Genomic DNA, 13,990 nt, shown 5'->3' on the forward strand with positions numbered 1-13,990 from the left:
TGAATCCACCAGCTAACTTCAAAGGACTGTTTCAGACAGCTGGGTTATTACAATGGATCTCTAATGTCTGACAGCAGACTAGCGAGTGAATCTTCGATGGAGCAGAGTCAGAAACCAAAGAGTTGCCAGTCTGAGTCAGGGCTTTGGGGTTCCAGAGAGAGATGGGGCCTCGAGGTTACAAAGAGGAGGAAGAGGAATCAGAACAGCAGGATGTGGCTGCAAATGCAAGATCAGAAACATTTGGAAACTGGTTGATTGATAGAAATTTCTGCAAAATACTGGAGGAAATTAGCAGATCAGACAGCAAATATGGAGAGGAATAAATAGACAACGTTTAAGCCGAGCCCCTTCAGCATGCCTAGACTGTGTACTCCTCTGCTTAGTTGCCGCCTGAACTGCAGAGTTCCTTCAGCATTTTGTGTGTATGTGTCTCTCTATTTCCAGCAACTGCAGAATCTCTTGTGTTTTCCATCTGCATTTGCAAGAGGATTTTACTTTGGCATTGATATTGAGTACATTGTTTATGGAACCCACTTTCTGCGTTAAAACATCTGCTGAATTTTCTATACACACAAAACCGATGCTTGCGGACACTGTTAACGAGACTGCGATTACCATAAAGCCCTGTGTTTACAATTTCGCCGTCGCCGAAGCATCGATTAAATGCGCAGGCGTTAGAATTGATGACGTCTACGAATTTCACGCATGCGCGCAGTACACAGGCGGACTCAGGTTATGGAAGCAGGTAGGAGAGATTCTCCAGACGAAAATTTTTTAACACCCAGTGAGGGACAATTGCTCTGATATCCGGACACCGTGACCCGCAATCCCGGCACAGTCCTGCTCTCTTTCCTCTCTCTCAGCTCTACTATCCATACATGGGCCGCGGGGAGCTTCAGGCTGATGAGGGAAGGGGGGGCCGATGGATCTCTCAGACAGAGCTGAGCTCCAGCTATCTAAATGCAAGGATTAGGAACTCGGACAAAGGGAACAAAATATTTTACATCAGCAGTTGAGAAAATTACCTTTGTTCTACCTCCACTCACAAACAGGAGGAAATCTACAGATGCTGGAAATCCAAGCAACACGCAAATTGCTCGAGGAACTCATCATTAGTACTGTTTTCCTCATAGATGCTGTCTGGCCTGCTGAGTTCCTCCAGAATTTTGTGTGTGATGCTCGTTCTACCTCTCTGTTCTGGACTTTTCTACCTGTGAGGACATGTTTTGTCCCATTCTCTCTGGGTACATAATGATATCAAACACCTTTGCCCTGGGCAGCAAGTAGCTTTCAGATCACAAATGTGCCAGACTCCAATGAGACAAACTCCTGCCCTTCCCTTCATATTCATTGGCATTGGCATCAACAGCGTCAGCCATCTGGGGGAGGGATCAGGTGAAATACTTATGTACAATACAGAAACTGGTGTTACCTGTGTGTATTGTGATGCAAAAGTTGGTGGAGAATTTGCAAGTGGGAAGAAGTGGAGTGATAATTGGAAATCTGACCTTTTAAAGCATTATTCAGCAAGCAAATCACGTATGGATGGTGTGGAAAAGCTCTGACGAAAAGAAAAATTATTCATTAGCTGCTACAGGCCTGCTGCATAGGTTATGTGAGAGTGTAGATGAACTCAATCAAATACAAAGGAGATCAAAGTCCTTAGTGACAGTGATTTGCTAGTTGTTAAAATGAATACCTCTCTATATGAAATTCAATGTGCACATATTGTTGTCACTGGGCAAAGAATGCACAACACAAGATATTTGCGCACACTTCTCATTACAAGTGGTGGGAAGGTGGGGAGACTTCTAGTGACCCGATGCCCTCACCTGCAAGATGTGTATCCAGCTGCAGCTTGTAACCCTGAACTTTAAGGAGATTGTACATGAAATGGATGAATTCCATATCATCTTGGAGTCGGGGGAAGGGATGATAGATATGGCATGAAGAGAGGTGAGTTACAGCCAAGGTACAGGACACAGGAAACTGGGTGAGAAGCAGGAAGGGGAATGAGGTTAAATAGCCATCACAGAGTATACTTGTGGCCATCCCACACAATAACAGGTGGACGATTTTTAGAGAGTGTTGGAGAGGGATTACCTAGCAGAGGAAAGTCAAAGAACTGATAGGGGATTCGTTAGTTAAGGGAACAAAATTAGAATGGGGGGTGGGCAAATATCCTAGTGGTAAGGCTTGCTCGTGCTAGCAGGGAGGAGCATAAACTAAAGTTACACGGGGATGGGAGCCAGAATGCCAGAGCAGATAGTGGAGAGGGTGAATTGGAATTGAATTGACTTTATTACTTATATTCTTCATATACATGAGGAGTAGAAATCTTTATGTTATGTCTCCTTCTAAATGAGCAATGTGTAAGTTATATTAATTTTTAATAAATAGTATGTACAACAGGACAGTCAGTATAAATATAAGTACAATTGTATCAGAATGAATTAATCAGTCTGACGACCTGGTGGAAGAAGCTGTCCCAGACCTTGTTGGACCTGGCTTTTATGCTGCGGTATGGTTTCCCAGATGGTAGCAGCTGGAGTTGATTGTGGTTGTGGTGACTCGGGTCCCCAGTGATCCTCCTTTTAACACACCTGTCTCTGTAAATGTCCTGAATAGTAGGAAGTTCACAACTACAGATGCACTGGGCTACCTGCACCATTCTCTGCAGTGTCCTGCGACTGAATGAAGTACAGTTCCCATACTAGGCAGGGATGCAGCTAGTCAGGATGCTGTCAATTGTGCCCTTGCAGAAAGCTGTTAGTATTTGTGGCCCTGTACCAAGCTTCCTCAGCCGCCTGAGGTGAGGGTGGTGGCTTTTTCAGCACACTGCTGGTATGTACAGACCAGGTGAGATCCTCAGTGATGTGTATGCCAAAAAAGCTGTTCACCCTCTCAACCCCAGATCCATTGATATCAAAAGGGGTTAGCCTGTCTCCATTCCTCATGTAGTCTTTAGCTAGCTCCTTTGTTTTAGTGACATTGAGGGCGAGTTTGTTTTCTAGACACCAGTCAGATGTTGTTCAGACCTCAGGGCATGGAATTGTGATATTGTAGCTATTACTGGAACTTACTTGCCCCCAACAGACTGAGGGATTTAGAAGAGCAAATTTATAGAGAGATTGCTGACTATGCCAAGAAACAAAGGTCAATATAGTAAGTGATGTTAAATTTCCATATATTGACTGGGACTCCCATACTGTAAAAGGGATAGATGGGGTAGAGCTCGTCAAATGCACCCTTAATCAGTACCTAAAATTTCCGATGTAGGAGTGTGCAATAAGCTATTGGGAAATGATCCAGGGCTGGTGACAGAAATTAGTGTGTGGGAACACTTTGTATCTAGTGATCATAATGCCATGAGATTCCAAGTGAACATGGAAAAAAAGAGAGCTGGACCACAGGCTGAGATTCTAAATTGGAGACAGATCAATTCTGATGGTATCTGAAAGGATCTGAGAAGTGTGGACTGGGACAGTATGATTCTGACACAGGAGTACTGGGTAATTGGGAGTTCTTCAGAAATGAAGTTCCAAGGGTGTAATGTTTGTATATGCCTGTCAAAATAAATACAGTATCATAATTCTATACTCTCAGCTCATCTGACTTTTTTTTTAGTTGTCTTTTATTGGTTTCTAAAAGCTTCCCAGTAGTTTTTGCTCTATTATTTGCCTTCTCTTTGGCTTTTATGTTGGCTTTGGCTTCTCATTTCAGCCATGGTTGTGTCCTCCTGCCTTTCCAATGCTTCCACTTCTTTGGAATGTATTGATCACTCAGCTCCCGGATTGCTCCCAGAAACTCCAGCCATTGCTGCTCCATTGTCACTCCTACCAATCAAGCTTGGCCAGCTTCTCTGTCATAGAAACATGGACAAGTTCAGTACAGAAACAGGCCATTCAGCCCACCTAGTCCATGCCAGATAAACATTTAAGCTGTCTAATGCAGTGACCTGCACTGGGCCCACAACATTCCACACCGCTACAGTCCAGGTACCTATCCAAACTTCTCTTAAATGGTGAAATTGAGCTTACATGCACCACTTGTGCTGGCATCTCATTGCACACTTTCATGACCAATTCAGTGAAGAGGTTTTCCACAGGAACCCCATAAATTTTCACCTTCCCCACTTAACCCAAGACCTCTGGCTGTCATCTCACCCAACCTCAGTGGAAAAAGCCTGCTTCAATTTAGTCTATCTGTAACCTCATAATTTTGTTTACTTCTAACAAATTCTCCAAGCAATGTGTAATTTCCTTGTTTATGCTTAGATCCTTTTTCAGGTGTATAAGGTAATAAGAGGCATTGATTGTGTGGATAGCCAGAGGCTTTTTCCCTGGGTTAAAATGGCTAACATGAAGGGGCATCGTTTGAAGGTGCTTGGAAATAGGTACTGATGGAATGTTGTGGTAAAATTTTCACTCGGAGGGTTGTGAGCATGTGCAATGCACTGCCACCGGTGGTGGTGGAAACGGATACAATAGGGTCTTTTAAGAGTCTCTTAGATAGATACCCGGAGCTTAGGAAAATAGAAGACTATGCGCAAGGGAAATTCTAGGCAGTTTTTCGTGGTGGTATCATGTTCGGCACAACATTGTAGGCCGAAGGGCCTGTAATGTGCTGAAGGTTTCTATGTTGTATGTTAAACAGCGGAACAATATTGGCTGTTCTCCAATCCTCTGGTACCTCTCCGTCACTAAGGATGATTTAATTATCTCTGCTAAGGCCCCGACAATTTCTGCTCTTGCGTCCCATAGGGGCCAAGGGAGCACTTTGTCATGCCCTGGAGATTTATCCATCCTAATCTGCCTTGGGATAGCAAACACCTCTTCTTTCGTCTGTACAAGGTTCACGATGTTAAAGCTGCTTTTCAACACTTCCATAGACTCTGTGTCTGCTCCTGAGTAAATAGAGATGAAAAGAATTTCAGCTCTCCCCCATCTGTTATGTTTCCACACGTGGATTGCCATTCTGGTCTTCCAGAGGACCAACTTTGTCCCTTGCAATCCTTTTGCTGTTAATCTATCTCTGGACTCCTTGAGGATTATCCTTCATCTTTTTTGTGATGGCAACCTCGTGCCTTCTTCTAGCCATCCTGATTTATTTCTTATACTCCATAAAAACCTACCTGCCTGTCCCTGTTACACAATATATCTTGAAAACCAAGGTGCCCTGCAGTTTCTATCTTTACCTCTTATTCTAAAAGCACATACCCACTTTGTAGTTGCAAAATTTTGCTTTGAAGGCCTCCCATTTACCAAGTACACCTTTACCATAAAGCAGCCTGTCCCAGTCCTATTCTCATAATTCCAGGTGTTGTTACATGCCCTGAACACATCCACCTTTCCTACAATATTCCTTGGTTTGAAATATACGGGGTTCAGCATGTTCACTGCACCATGCTCAAATTTTTCATTCCCCTCCACTATCTCTTCTGTTACTCATGCTCCCATTCCCCCTGCAACATTAATTTAACCTCCCCCTCCCCCACCACCCCCCTTACCACTGGATGTTAAACACATTCTTGTTTTGTTCCCCAAACTAACGGATCCTCTATCACCCCTTTGGCTTTCCTCTCCCAGATCAATAACAATGATGTGCATACCAGGTACAGGCAGATAGGAGCAAATGGAGTACTTATGAAGTATAGGAAATTCAAGTGAACACTTATGAAAGAAATAAAAGAAGGCATCAGGTTACCCCAACAGACAAGGTGAAGGAGAACCCGCGGGGATTCTGCAGATAAGTTAAGCAAAAAGATTGCAAGGGACAAAATTGGTCCTCTGGAAGATCAGAATGATAATCCGTACAAGGATACAAAGCATATGGGGGAGAATTTAAATATTTTTTGCATCTGTATTTACTCAGGAGATGGACACAGTCTATAGAAGTGAGGCAAAGCAGCATCAACTTCATGGACCGTGTACAGAGGTGGAGGTGTTTGCTGTCTTAAGGCAAATTACCATGGATAAATCCCCAGGGTCTGACAAGTTGCTCCCTAGGACCCTGCGGAAGACAAGTGCAGAAATTGTAGGGGCCCAATCACAGAAATTTAAATCATCATTAGTCACACATGAGGGATTGGAGGACAGCCAATATTGTTCCGTTGTTCAAGGAAGGCTCTAAAAATAAACTAGGAACTTATATATTGGTGAGCCTGACATCAGTATGGGGAAACTTATTGGAACGTATGTGCAGGAACCAGGTATATAAGTATTTGGGTAGATGTGGACTGATTAAGGATAGACAGCATGGTTTTGTGTATGGTAGGTCATGTCTAACCAATCTTATAGAGACCCTCGAGGAAGTTATCAGGGAAGTGGATAAAAGCAATGCAGTGGATGTTGTTTACATGGACTTTAGCAAAGCACTAGACAAAGTCTCATATGGGAGGTTGTTCAGGAAGGTTCAGTCACTCAGCAATCAAGATTAGACAGTAAATTGGATGAGACACTGTCTTTGGGAGAAGCCAGAGTGTGGTAGCAGATGGTTGCCTCTCTGACTGGAGGCCTGTGACTAGTGGTGTGCCGATGGGATCAGTGCTGGATCTGTTGTTGTTTGTCATCTATATCAGTAATCTTGATGATAGTGTGGTTAACTGGATCAGCAAATTTGTGGATGAAACCAAGATAGAGGGTGTAGTGGACAGCGAGGAAGACTATCATGGTTTGCAGTGTGATCTGGACCAGCTGGAGAAAATAGGTTGAGAAATGGAAAGTGGAATTTAATGCAGACAAGTGTGAGGGTGTTGCATTTGGTAGGACCTACCAGTGTAGGTCTTACACAGTGACTGGTTGGGCACTGAAAAGTGTTGTAGAAGAAAGGGATCTGGGAATACAGGTCTATATTTCACTGAAAGTGGTGTCACAGTTCGATAGACAGACAGACTTTATTGATCCCGAGGGAAATTGGATGGAAAGAAAGATTTCAGCGCACTGGCCTTCATAAACCAAAGTACTGAGTACAGGAGATGGATGTTATGTTGACTCTGTATAAGACATTGGTGAGGCCTAATTTGGAGTATTGAATGCAGTTTTGGTCACCAACCTACAGGAAAAATGAAAAAGAGGTTGAAAGAGTTCAGCGAAAATTCACAAGGATTTTACCAGGTCTGGAGGACTTGGGTTACAAGGAAAGATTGAAAAGGTCAGGACTTTATTCCTTAGAACGTAGAAGATTGAGGGGAGATTTGATGGAGGTATACCACAATTATGAGGGTATAGACAGGGTGAGTGCAAGTTGGCTTTTACCACTGAGATTGGGTGGGATATAACCAGAGGCCATAGGTTAAGGGTGAAAGGTGAAAGATTAAGTGGAACATGAGGGGAAACTTCTTCACACAGATGGTCATCCAGGTGTGGAATGAGCAGACAGCCCAACATCTAAGAGGTTTGTATGGGTACCTGGATGGTAGGGGTATGGGAATAGAAAGTTTAAATAGTTTGGCACCAACTAGATGGGCCAAAGGGTCTGTTTCTGTGTTGTACTTTTCTTTGAAGACTTTGACAAGAACCTTAAATAATACTAATATTCACTCTTACTTCCTTTTAACAGCTGTGCAGACGAACCATACATCTGAGTAGGAGATATTTACATGGTGTTAAAACTGTAGCACTTTAAATTAACAGTGCATAAAATAAAATCCCAGCTGCAGGTTAACAAAGGCTATTTGTGTGAGTGTTTATGTTATTGTGGGGCCAGATACCCATGCTGCTCAGTGGGAAGAAGGAATAATACCAATTGAGAGAAGCAAACTGAGCCAGGTCACAGACTGGTGATGGCAGAAATGCCCCATTCTTATAGAGACAGGAAGACTATCAGAGAATTTAATGGTCATTCCAGATATCAGCACTGTGCCCAGTGACAAGATAATTTCTCTCTCCAACTTGGGTTGAACCCTACTGTAACAGAGTGATGTCAGATCACACCTTGGCAACTAAAGTGATCTCATCTAAAATGTTGTCCTTCACCCATTGATCGAATTTGTAAATCTTTTTACAGGTTAAAAATGACAAGGAATTTGTCTACAGGAATCTCGAATATGACCCACTAGTTTTGCTGTCTCTGTCCAGATATTTAAGAAGTGGAGCAAGAGAGTCAATCAGCCATCCTTCCTGCTCAGACTGTGGTAGAGAGATGAACTCAGTCATCTGACTGACTGGCAACCTGGTGATTTTACACAGCGGGAAACCCATTCATCTGCTCAGACAGTGGGAATGGATTCACTTGGTCATCTCAACTGAAGGTAAATCAGCAAGTTCACACTGGGCATGGCTATTCATCTGTTCTGTGTGTGAGAAAGGATTCAGTCAGTCTTTCCACCTGTGGACGTAACAGTCAATTCACACTGGGCAGAGCTGGTCATCTGCTGAATTTGTGGGAAAGGATTCACTCGGTCACCTGACCTAATGGCACACCAGTCAGTTCACTTTGGGGAGCGGCCGTTCACCTGCACAGACTGTGGGAAGGGATTCACTAAATCATCTCAGCTACTGAGACACCAGTCAGTTCACACTGGGGAGAGGCCGTTCACCTGCTCAGACTGTGGGAAGGGATTCACTCGGTCATCGGACCTACTAAGTCATCAGTCAGTTCACACAGGGGAGAGGCTGTTCACCTGCTCAGTCTGTCGGAAGAGATTCACTCACTCTTCCACCCTACAGAGACACCAGCGAGTTCACACTGGGGAGAGGCCGTTCACCTGCTCAGTCTGTTGGAAGACGTTCACTCAGTCATCCCACCTGCAGAGACACCAGAGAGTTCACACTGGGGAGAAGCCGTTCACCTGCTCAGACTGTGGAAAGGGATTCACTCAGTCATCCACCCTATTGGCACACCAGTCAGTTCACACTGGGGAGTGGCGGTTCACCTGCTCAGATTGTGGGAAGGGATTCACTCAGTCGTCCGAACTACTGGCACACCAGTCAGTTCACAGTGGGGAGTGGCCATTCACATGCTCAGACTGTGGAAAGGGATTTACTCGGTCATCTGCTCTGCTGGCACACCAGCGAGTTCACACTGAGGAGTGGCCTTTCACCTGCTCAGAATGTGGGAAGGGATTCACTCGGTCATCTCATCTGCTGAGACACCAGCGAGTTCACACTGGGGAAAAGCCATTTACCTGCACAGTTTGTGGGAAGGGATTCACTCAGTTATCCTCACTACAGAGTCACCAGCGAGTTCACTCTGGGGAGAAGCCATTCACCTGCTCAGAATGTGGAAAGGCATTCGCTCACTCTTCCACCCTATTGGCACATCAGCGAGTTCACACTGGGGAGAGGCCGTTCACCTGCTGTGAATGCGGGAAAGGATTCGCTCGGTCATCTCATCTACAGATACACCAGCGAGTTCACACTGGGGAGAGGCCGTTCACATGCTATGAATGTGGGAAGGGATTCACTCGGTCATCTCATCTACAGATGCACCAGCGAGTTCACACTGGGGAGAGGCCGTTCACCTGCTGTGAGTGTGGGAAGGCATTCACACGATCATCTCTTCTACTGAAACATCAGCGCGTTCACACTGGGTAGAGTCCGATTTCCTGCTCAGACTTTGGGAACAGAGTCTCTCAGCTATATCCACTAATTATGTATCATTGAGTTCACACCAGGGAGAGGTCATTCACCTGCTATGAATGTGGGAAGGGATTCACTCAGTCATCTAACCTTGTGACACACTACCAGGTTCACACTGGGGAGAAAGTTTCAGTAAGCTGCATGCTGGATATTTGTCCGTCACCATTGCTGAATGCAATCTCGAGAGTGACTGTCGGTGCTGAACTCTGCAATTATTGCTGCTGCTCACCACAGCCAGTTCTGCACCCTGGTCACTGGGCATGGGAGGAGTTTCTTCTGCACATTCACCTTTAATGGGACTGGAGCTTAATAAGAGTCAACTCAGGCTGGTTGGACTTTACTGGTGATTCTGTTCTCATTCGTAAGGCCAGTGATATTGTAGGCGTGGAATTGGACTCTCTGATGGTGGTGTCTGAAAAGAGGATGCTGTCCAAGTTGCATGCCATCTTGGACAATGTCTCCCATCCACTCCATACTGTACTGGTTAGGCACAGGAGTACGTTCAGCCAGAGACTCATTCCACTGAGATGCAACACTGAGTGTCATAGGAAGTTATTCCTGCCTGTGGTCATCAAACTTTACAACTCCTCCCTCGGAGTGTCAGACACCCTGAACCAAAAGACTGGTTCCTGGACTTATTTCCACAGAATAATTTACTTATTATTTAATTATTTATGGTTTTATATTGCTATATTTCTACACTATTCTTGGTTGGTGCGACTGTAATGAAACCCAATTTCCTTCGGGATCAATAAAGTATGTCTGTCTGACAGTCCATTTAACTCTTCCCCTGTTGGTTCATCTCTCACTCTCCTTGTGGTGATGGGTTCCAAACAGTCACCACTCTGTGGGTGAAGAGGTTTCCCTTGAATTTTCTGCAGACTGAAGAAGTCGAGCTGACTGCAGTTCTGTCTGAGATGTTCTTTGCCCCTCTAATCTCTGGGCTGAGGAAGAATGACATTGATAGTTAACCTTAATCGTCATTCATTTCCACATTGTGGGTCATTTTCCCTGCTTCTAAAGGGTTGTTGAAAATACCCCTGTCTTCTAAAGACTGGAAGCAGAATTTGGACACAATTAGTAGGATGTTCAATGGAGCAGGGTCAGAAACCAGATGTGGGTCTGCACAGTGAAGAGGTTGGGGCTCTGGACGATGGTTGGGGAAGAACATATGATGTGGAGAAGGGAATCTGCAGTGGGACAAGGCAATGAATGACAGTAGTAACATTTGGAAGCTGATTGACAGAGAAAAACTTTTGGTTGTCTGACTGATGACACAAACAATACCTGTGGTGAGGGGCTCCGAACATGTGTGTGGTGGGAATGGTTTTAGCTGTTGATGTAGTTGTTCCTGCTTGTTTATCCTGTAATATTATATCCAGATGGTTATTATGGATTGTCCTATCTGAAATAATGTATTGATTAGTGTATAATTTGTAAGATTTTGACTCTAAAACTGGATCAGGCTTGAACTTATGGTGCCTTTGTGAAGTGATGGAGAGCATTCATGAGTTTGCATTTTAAAGCTAGATTTTGATGAATGATATTTGCCACTTGATTGTACCTTTGTAAGTAATCAGATTGAGTTAACTGCTGCAGGATCCTGAAATGTGTTGCATTGTGTCTGGTCTCTCTTGTCATTTTCTGCACTTACTGCCTCGCTTATCTGTATTTCATGTATTTCAATTTTTCCTTTTGTTAACCACCATGTCCTGTATTTCTGCAAGGAACCCCTCCGTTTCTGGAAAGATGTCTCCAACTCTCAGTCAGGTGCTCGATGCTTCTTTATCACCATCTCATCAGCTCAGATCATTGGGATGTCTCCTGTGGAGGGTCATACTCATTCCACTGGATAATGTTTTCTTCCATGTGATTATTCATTCTTCTGAGTTGGCCTCTCATTTAAGTTTTCTGGTCTGTATTTCTTATCGCGATTGCATATACACACACAGAGTACTGAATCCTGTTCATTTTTGATGAAAATATATACTTCAAAGTTTTATTTCTCCCATTCTTTAAAAACGTAATCGGTCATCGAAGGTTTACTAAAATATTTAGAATAAATGGGACTAGACAAACAAAATCTCAATAGATCAAAGAATTTCCTAAATTGTACACAGATGCTCAAAGTATGTTTAACTACCAAATTTTCAGTTAGTTAACTAAAAGTTAAAGCGAGTGAGGATCCGAGAAGAGAAATAATAGAAAATTTATTAACAGAGTTAGCTTCTAAAGAAGCCAATATTGGACATTCCTCACGGTTAATATATTATGTCCAAAACGTAAGATTTTGTATATTGACTGCTCAATAATAAAACCTAAAATTTGGTAAAGCTAAACCTCTATTCTTAGATTTTTGAAGATGAACTTCATTTAGTCGAGAATGTTTGTTTTTGCAGTGTTACGTATCCCGTAACTGGATAACTCACCAGCAAAGATAGAGAGGTCCGTTGGAGTCTGGTGGCACTATTTTCGAATGTTTTATTCATAAAGGGGGCACAAAATTAAGGTTAAACCAAACATTCAGAACATATACATCGGCAAAACTCAATCTAAAGCGCGGGTATAGCAATAATCATCTTTAAGAAATAATCTCGACTGTTGTCTAGGGGATAATATATTGTCCGTTGGGACTATAAAAGTCACTCAGAAAGTCTGCAGCCTTCAGTCTTTTTGGGGAATCGCTGTGTTTCACGTGTTTCAGAGAGAGTGAGGAGAAAACGGGAAAAACTTGCCCGGGTCTTTGACGAAACAACACTGTTGAATCAGGAGAGCATTGTTTCCCTGTTATTAGTTCGAAGTCCTTCCCGGTATTATCAGCCACCTGCTCCCCAGGCAGAGAAGTTACGGAGCGCACGTTGCTTTTTTGACTGGCTTCCAGCAATCACGGGAGCGTTGAGCGATCGAGTCCTTCTGGTGCGTCTCTCTCTGCAGTCCCCTTTATCTTGACTTGCAGAGTTGTAGATGTCCATCAAAGTAGGGTGATGCAATCCCCACCCAGTTGTTACATAGCAGGGTCATGCCCTCAGCACAGGTGTCTCTAAGAGCCCTGGCCAAAACCATTACATTGTCTCTCATTTGCCTGGATCCAAGACCCAAATTAATAGTGCTCTTACAATTCTCCGGAAGGAGGGGGCTGCTCCCGCTCCTTCGGCCCCTCAGAGCTGTGGTACATTCAGAATAGCAGAAATTAGAATTGTTTTTAATTTGAAAACTTTTTATTATGGTTCAATATCCAATATTTACAGTATGTTGCTAGGAATGAGAATCGTTCCTATATAAAAATCTTTGGGAACAACATTTACAGACTTCAATTTCTGAGGAAACTTGGAATGATTTTTTTTAAATTGTTTAACACCATCGTCACGTGCCCATAATTCCCTTTTACAATTTACAGTGGTTGATGGGGCTCACATGTCTAATGATAAGCTATCTCAATTTTATTGGGATATATTCCCTTTATGTGAAAGATGTAATAATAGAGAAGCTTCATTAATTCACATGTTTTGGACATATCTGAGCCTTGAAAAATACTGGAAGGAAGAAGTTTTATCTGACTTGTGTGATTTTTTTCATGTTTGTTATTTCTCTTCCTCCTTCTGCTCAAGCTGGTCCAAGGTAGGGTTTGAATGTAAATAGTATGTTCAAAAGTTTTCTGAAGTTCTTATTTATCTTTGTAAATTTTACTGATTGAAATGGGACCAAGATATTTTTATTAAAAAGGGTGAATGTCAGTATTGATGGAAGTGTTTATTGTATTTATTAACTATTGAGCTCTGTTTGGCAGTTTTTTTTTAAGCCTTGAAATAAACTTTGTCAAATGTTTTCCCTATTTCAGACTACTTTCTATTTTCCTTGCTTGTTGATATTCCAGATACGTGGATATCAAGAGTCCCGATGAAGGGTCTTGGCCCAAAATGTTGATTCCCATCCACAGAATCTGCCTGACATGCTGAGCTCCTCCAGTACTTTGTAGTTCTCCAGATTTCTAGCATCTGTAGGTCCTCTTGTTTCCCAGATACTCCTACGTTTCTTGAAAAAACAAGCCAAGAACAAGCTGGTAGTGGGTTTGTGTTGCTCTGTTGGTAAAATATTAAATAAAATCATCAGATACAGGTGGCATAGGGTTGGGAGGAGTAGAATCTGTGGGTAGAATTAAGGAACAGCAAATAGAAAAAAATCCTAGAAGTAGTAAGTATGTGGTCCACAAATTTCCATGGGAGATAGAAAATGTTTACCAAAACACCAATGTTACAATAGTCATGAGGGATTGCCGTGCAGGTGATTAGGAATATTAGGATGGTGTTGGTCTCAAGAGGAGGAATTCCTAGGGCCTACAAGATGCTTTTTTAGAGCAGCTCGTGTTTGAGCCCCCTTGGGGATCAGCTATTCTGGATTGGGTGTTGTAA

The 13,990-nt window shown here is 43.1% G+C and overlaps 1 protein-coding gene across 3 annotated transcripts; it reads left to right on the forward strand.

Moving 5' to 3' along the window:
- Positions 1–703: 703 nt before the first annotated feature.
- On the forward strand, positions 704–13,413 carry LOC132394263 (gastrula zinc finger protein XlCGF8.2DB-like). Of its 3 annotated transcripts, XR_009512249.1 has the most exons (3): positions 704–745; positions 8,008–8,251; positions 11,309–13,413. XR_009512249.1 is itself a non-coding variant. In XM_059970162.1 (2 exons), the coding sequence occupies exon 2, from the start codon at positions 8,415–8,417 to the stop codon at positions 9,534–9,536; it is 1,122 nt and encodes a 373-aa protein (XP_059826145.1). In that variant the 5' UTR covers positions 704–745; positions 8,008–8,414; the 3' UTR covers positions 9,537–13,413. The 3 variants fall into 3 exon arrangements, 2 of the variants coding, with proteins under 2 accessions (XP_059826145.1, XP_059826146.1); XM_059970162.1 differs by having other exon boundaries at positions 8,008–13,413; XM_059970163.1 differs by having other exon boundaries at positions 721–745; positions 8,079–13,413.
- The last annotated feature ends 577 nt before the right edge of the window (positions 13,414–13,990 follow it).

The sequence above is a fragment of the Hypanus sabinus genome, chromosome 5, assembly GCF_030144855.1.
Source record: "Hypanus sabinus isolate sHypSab1 chromosome 5, sHypSab1.hap1, whole genome shotgun sequence".
Taxonomy (NCBI): Eukaryota; Metazoa; Chordata; class Chondrichthyes; order Myliobatiformes; family Dasyatidae; genus Hypanus; species Hypanus sabinus.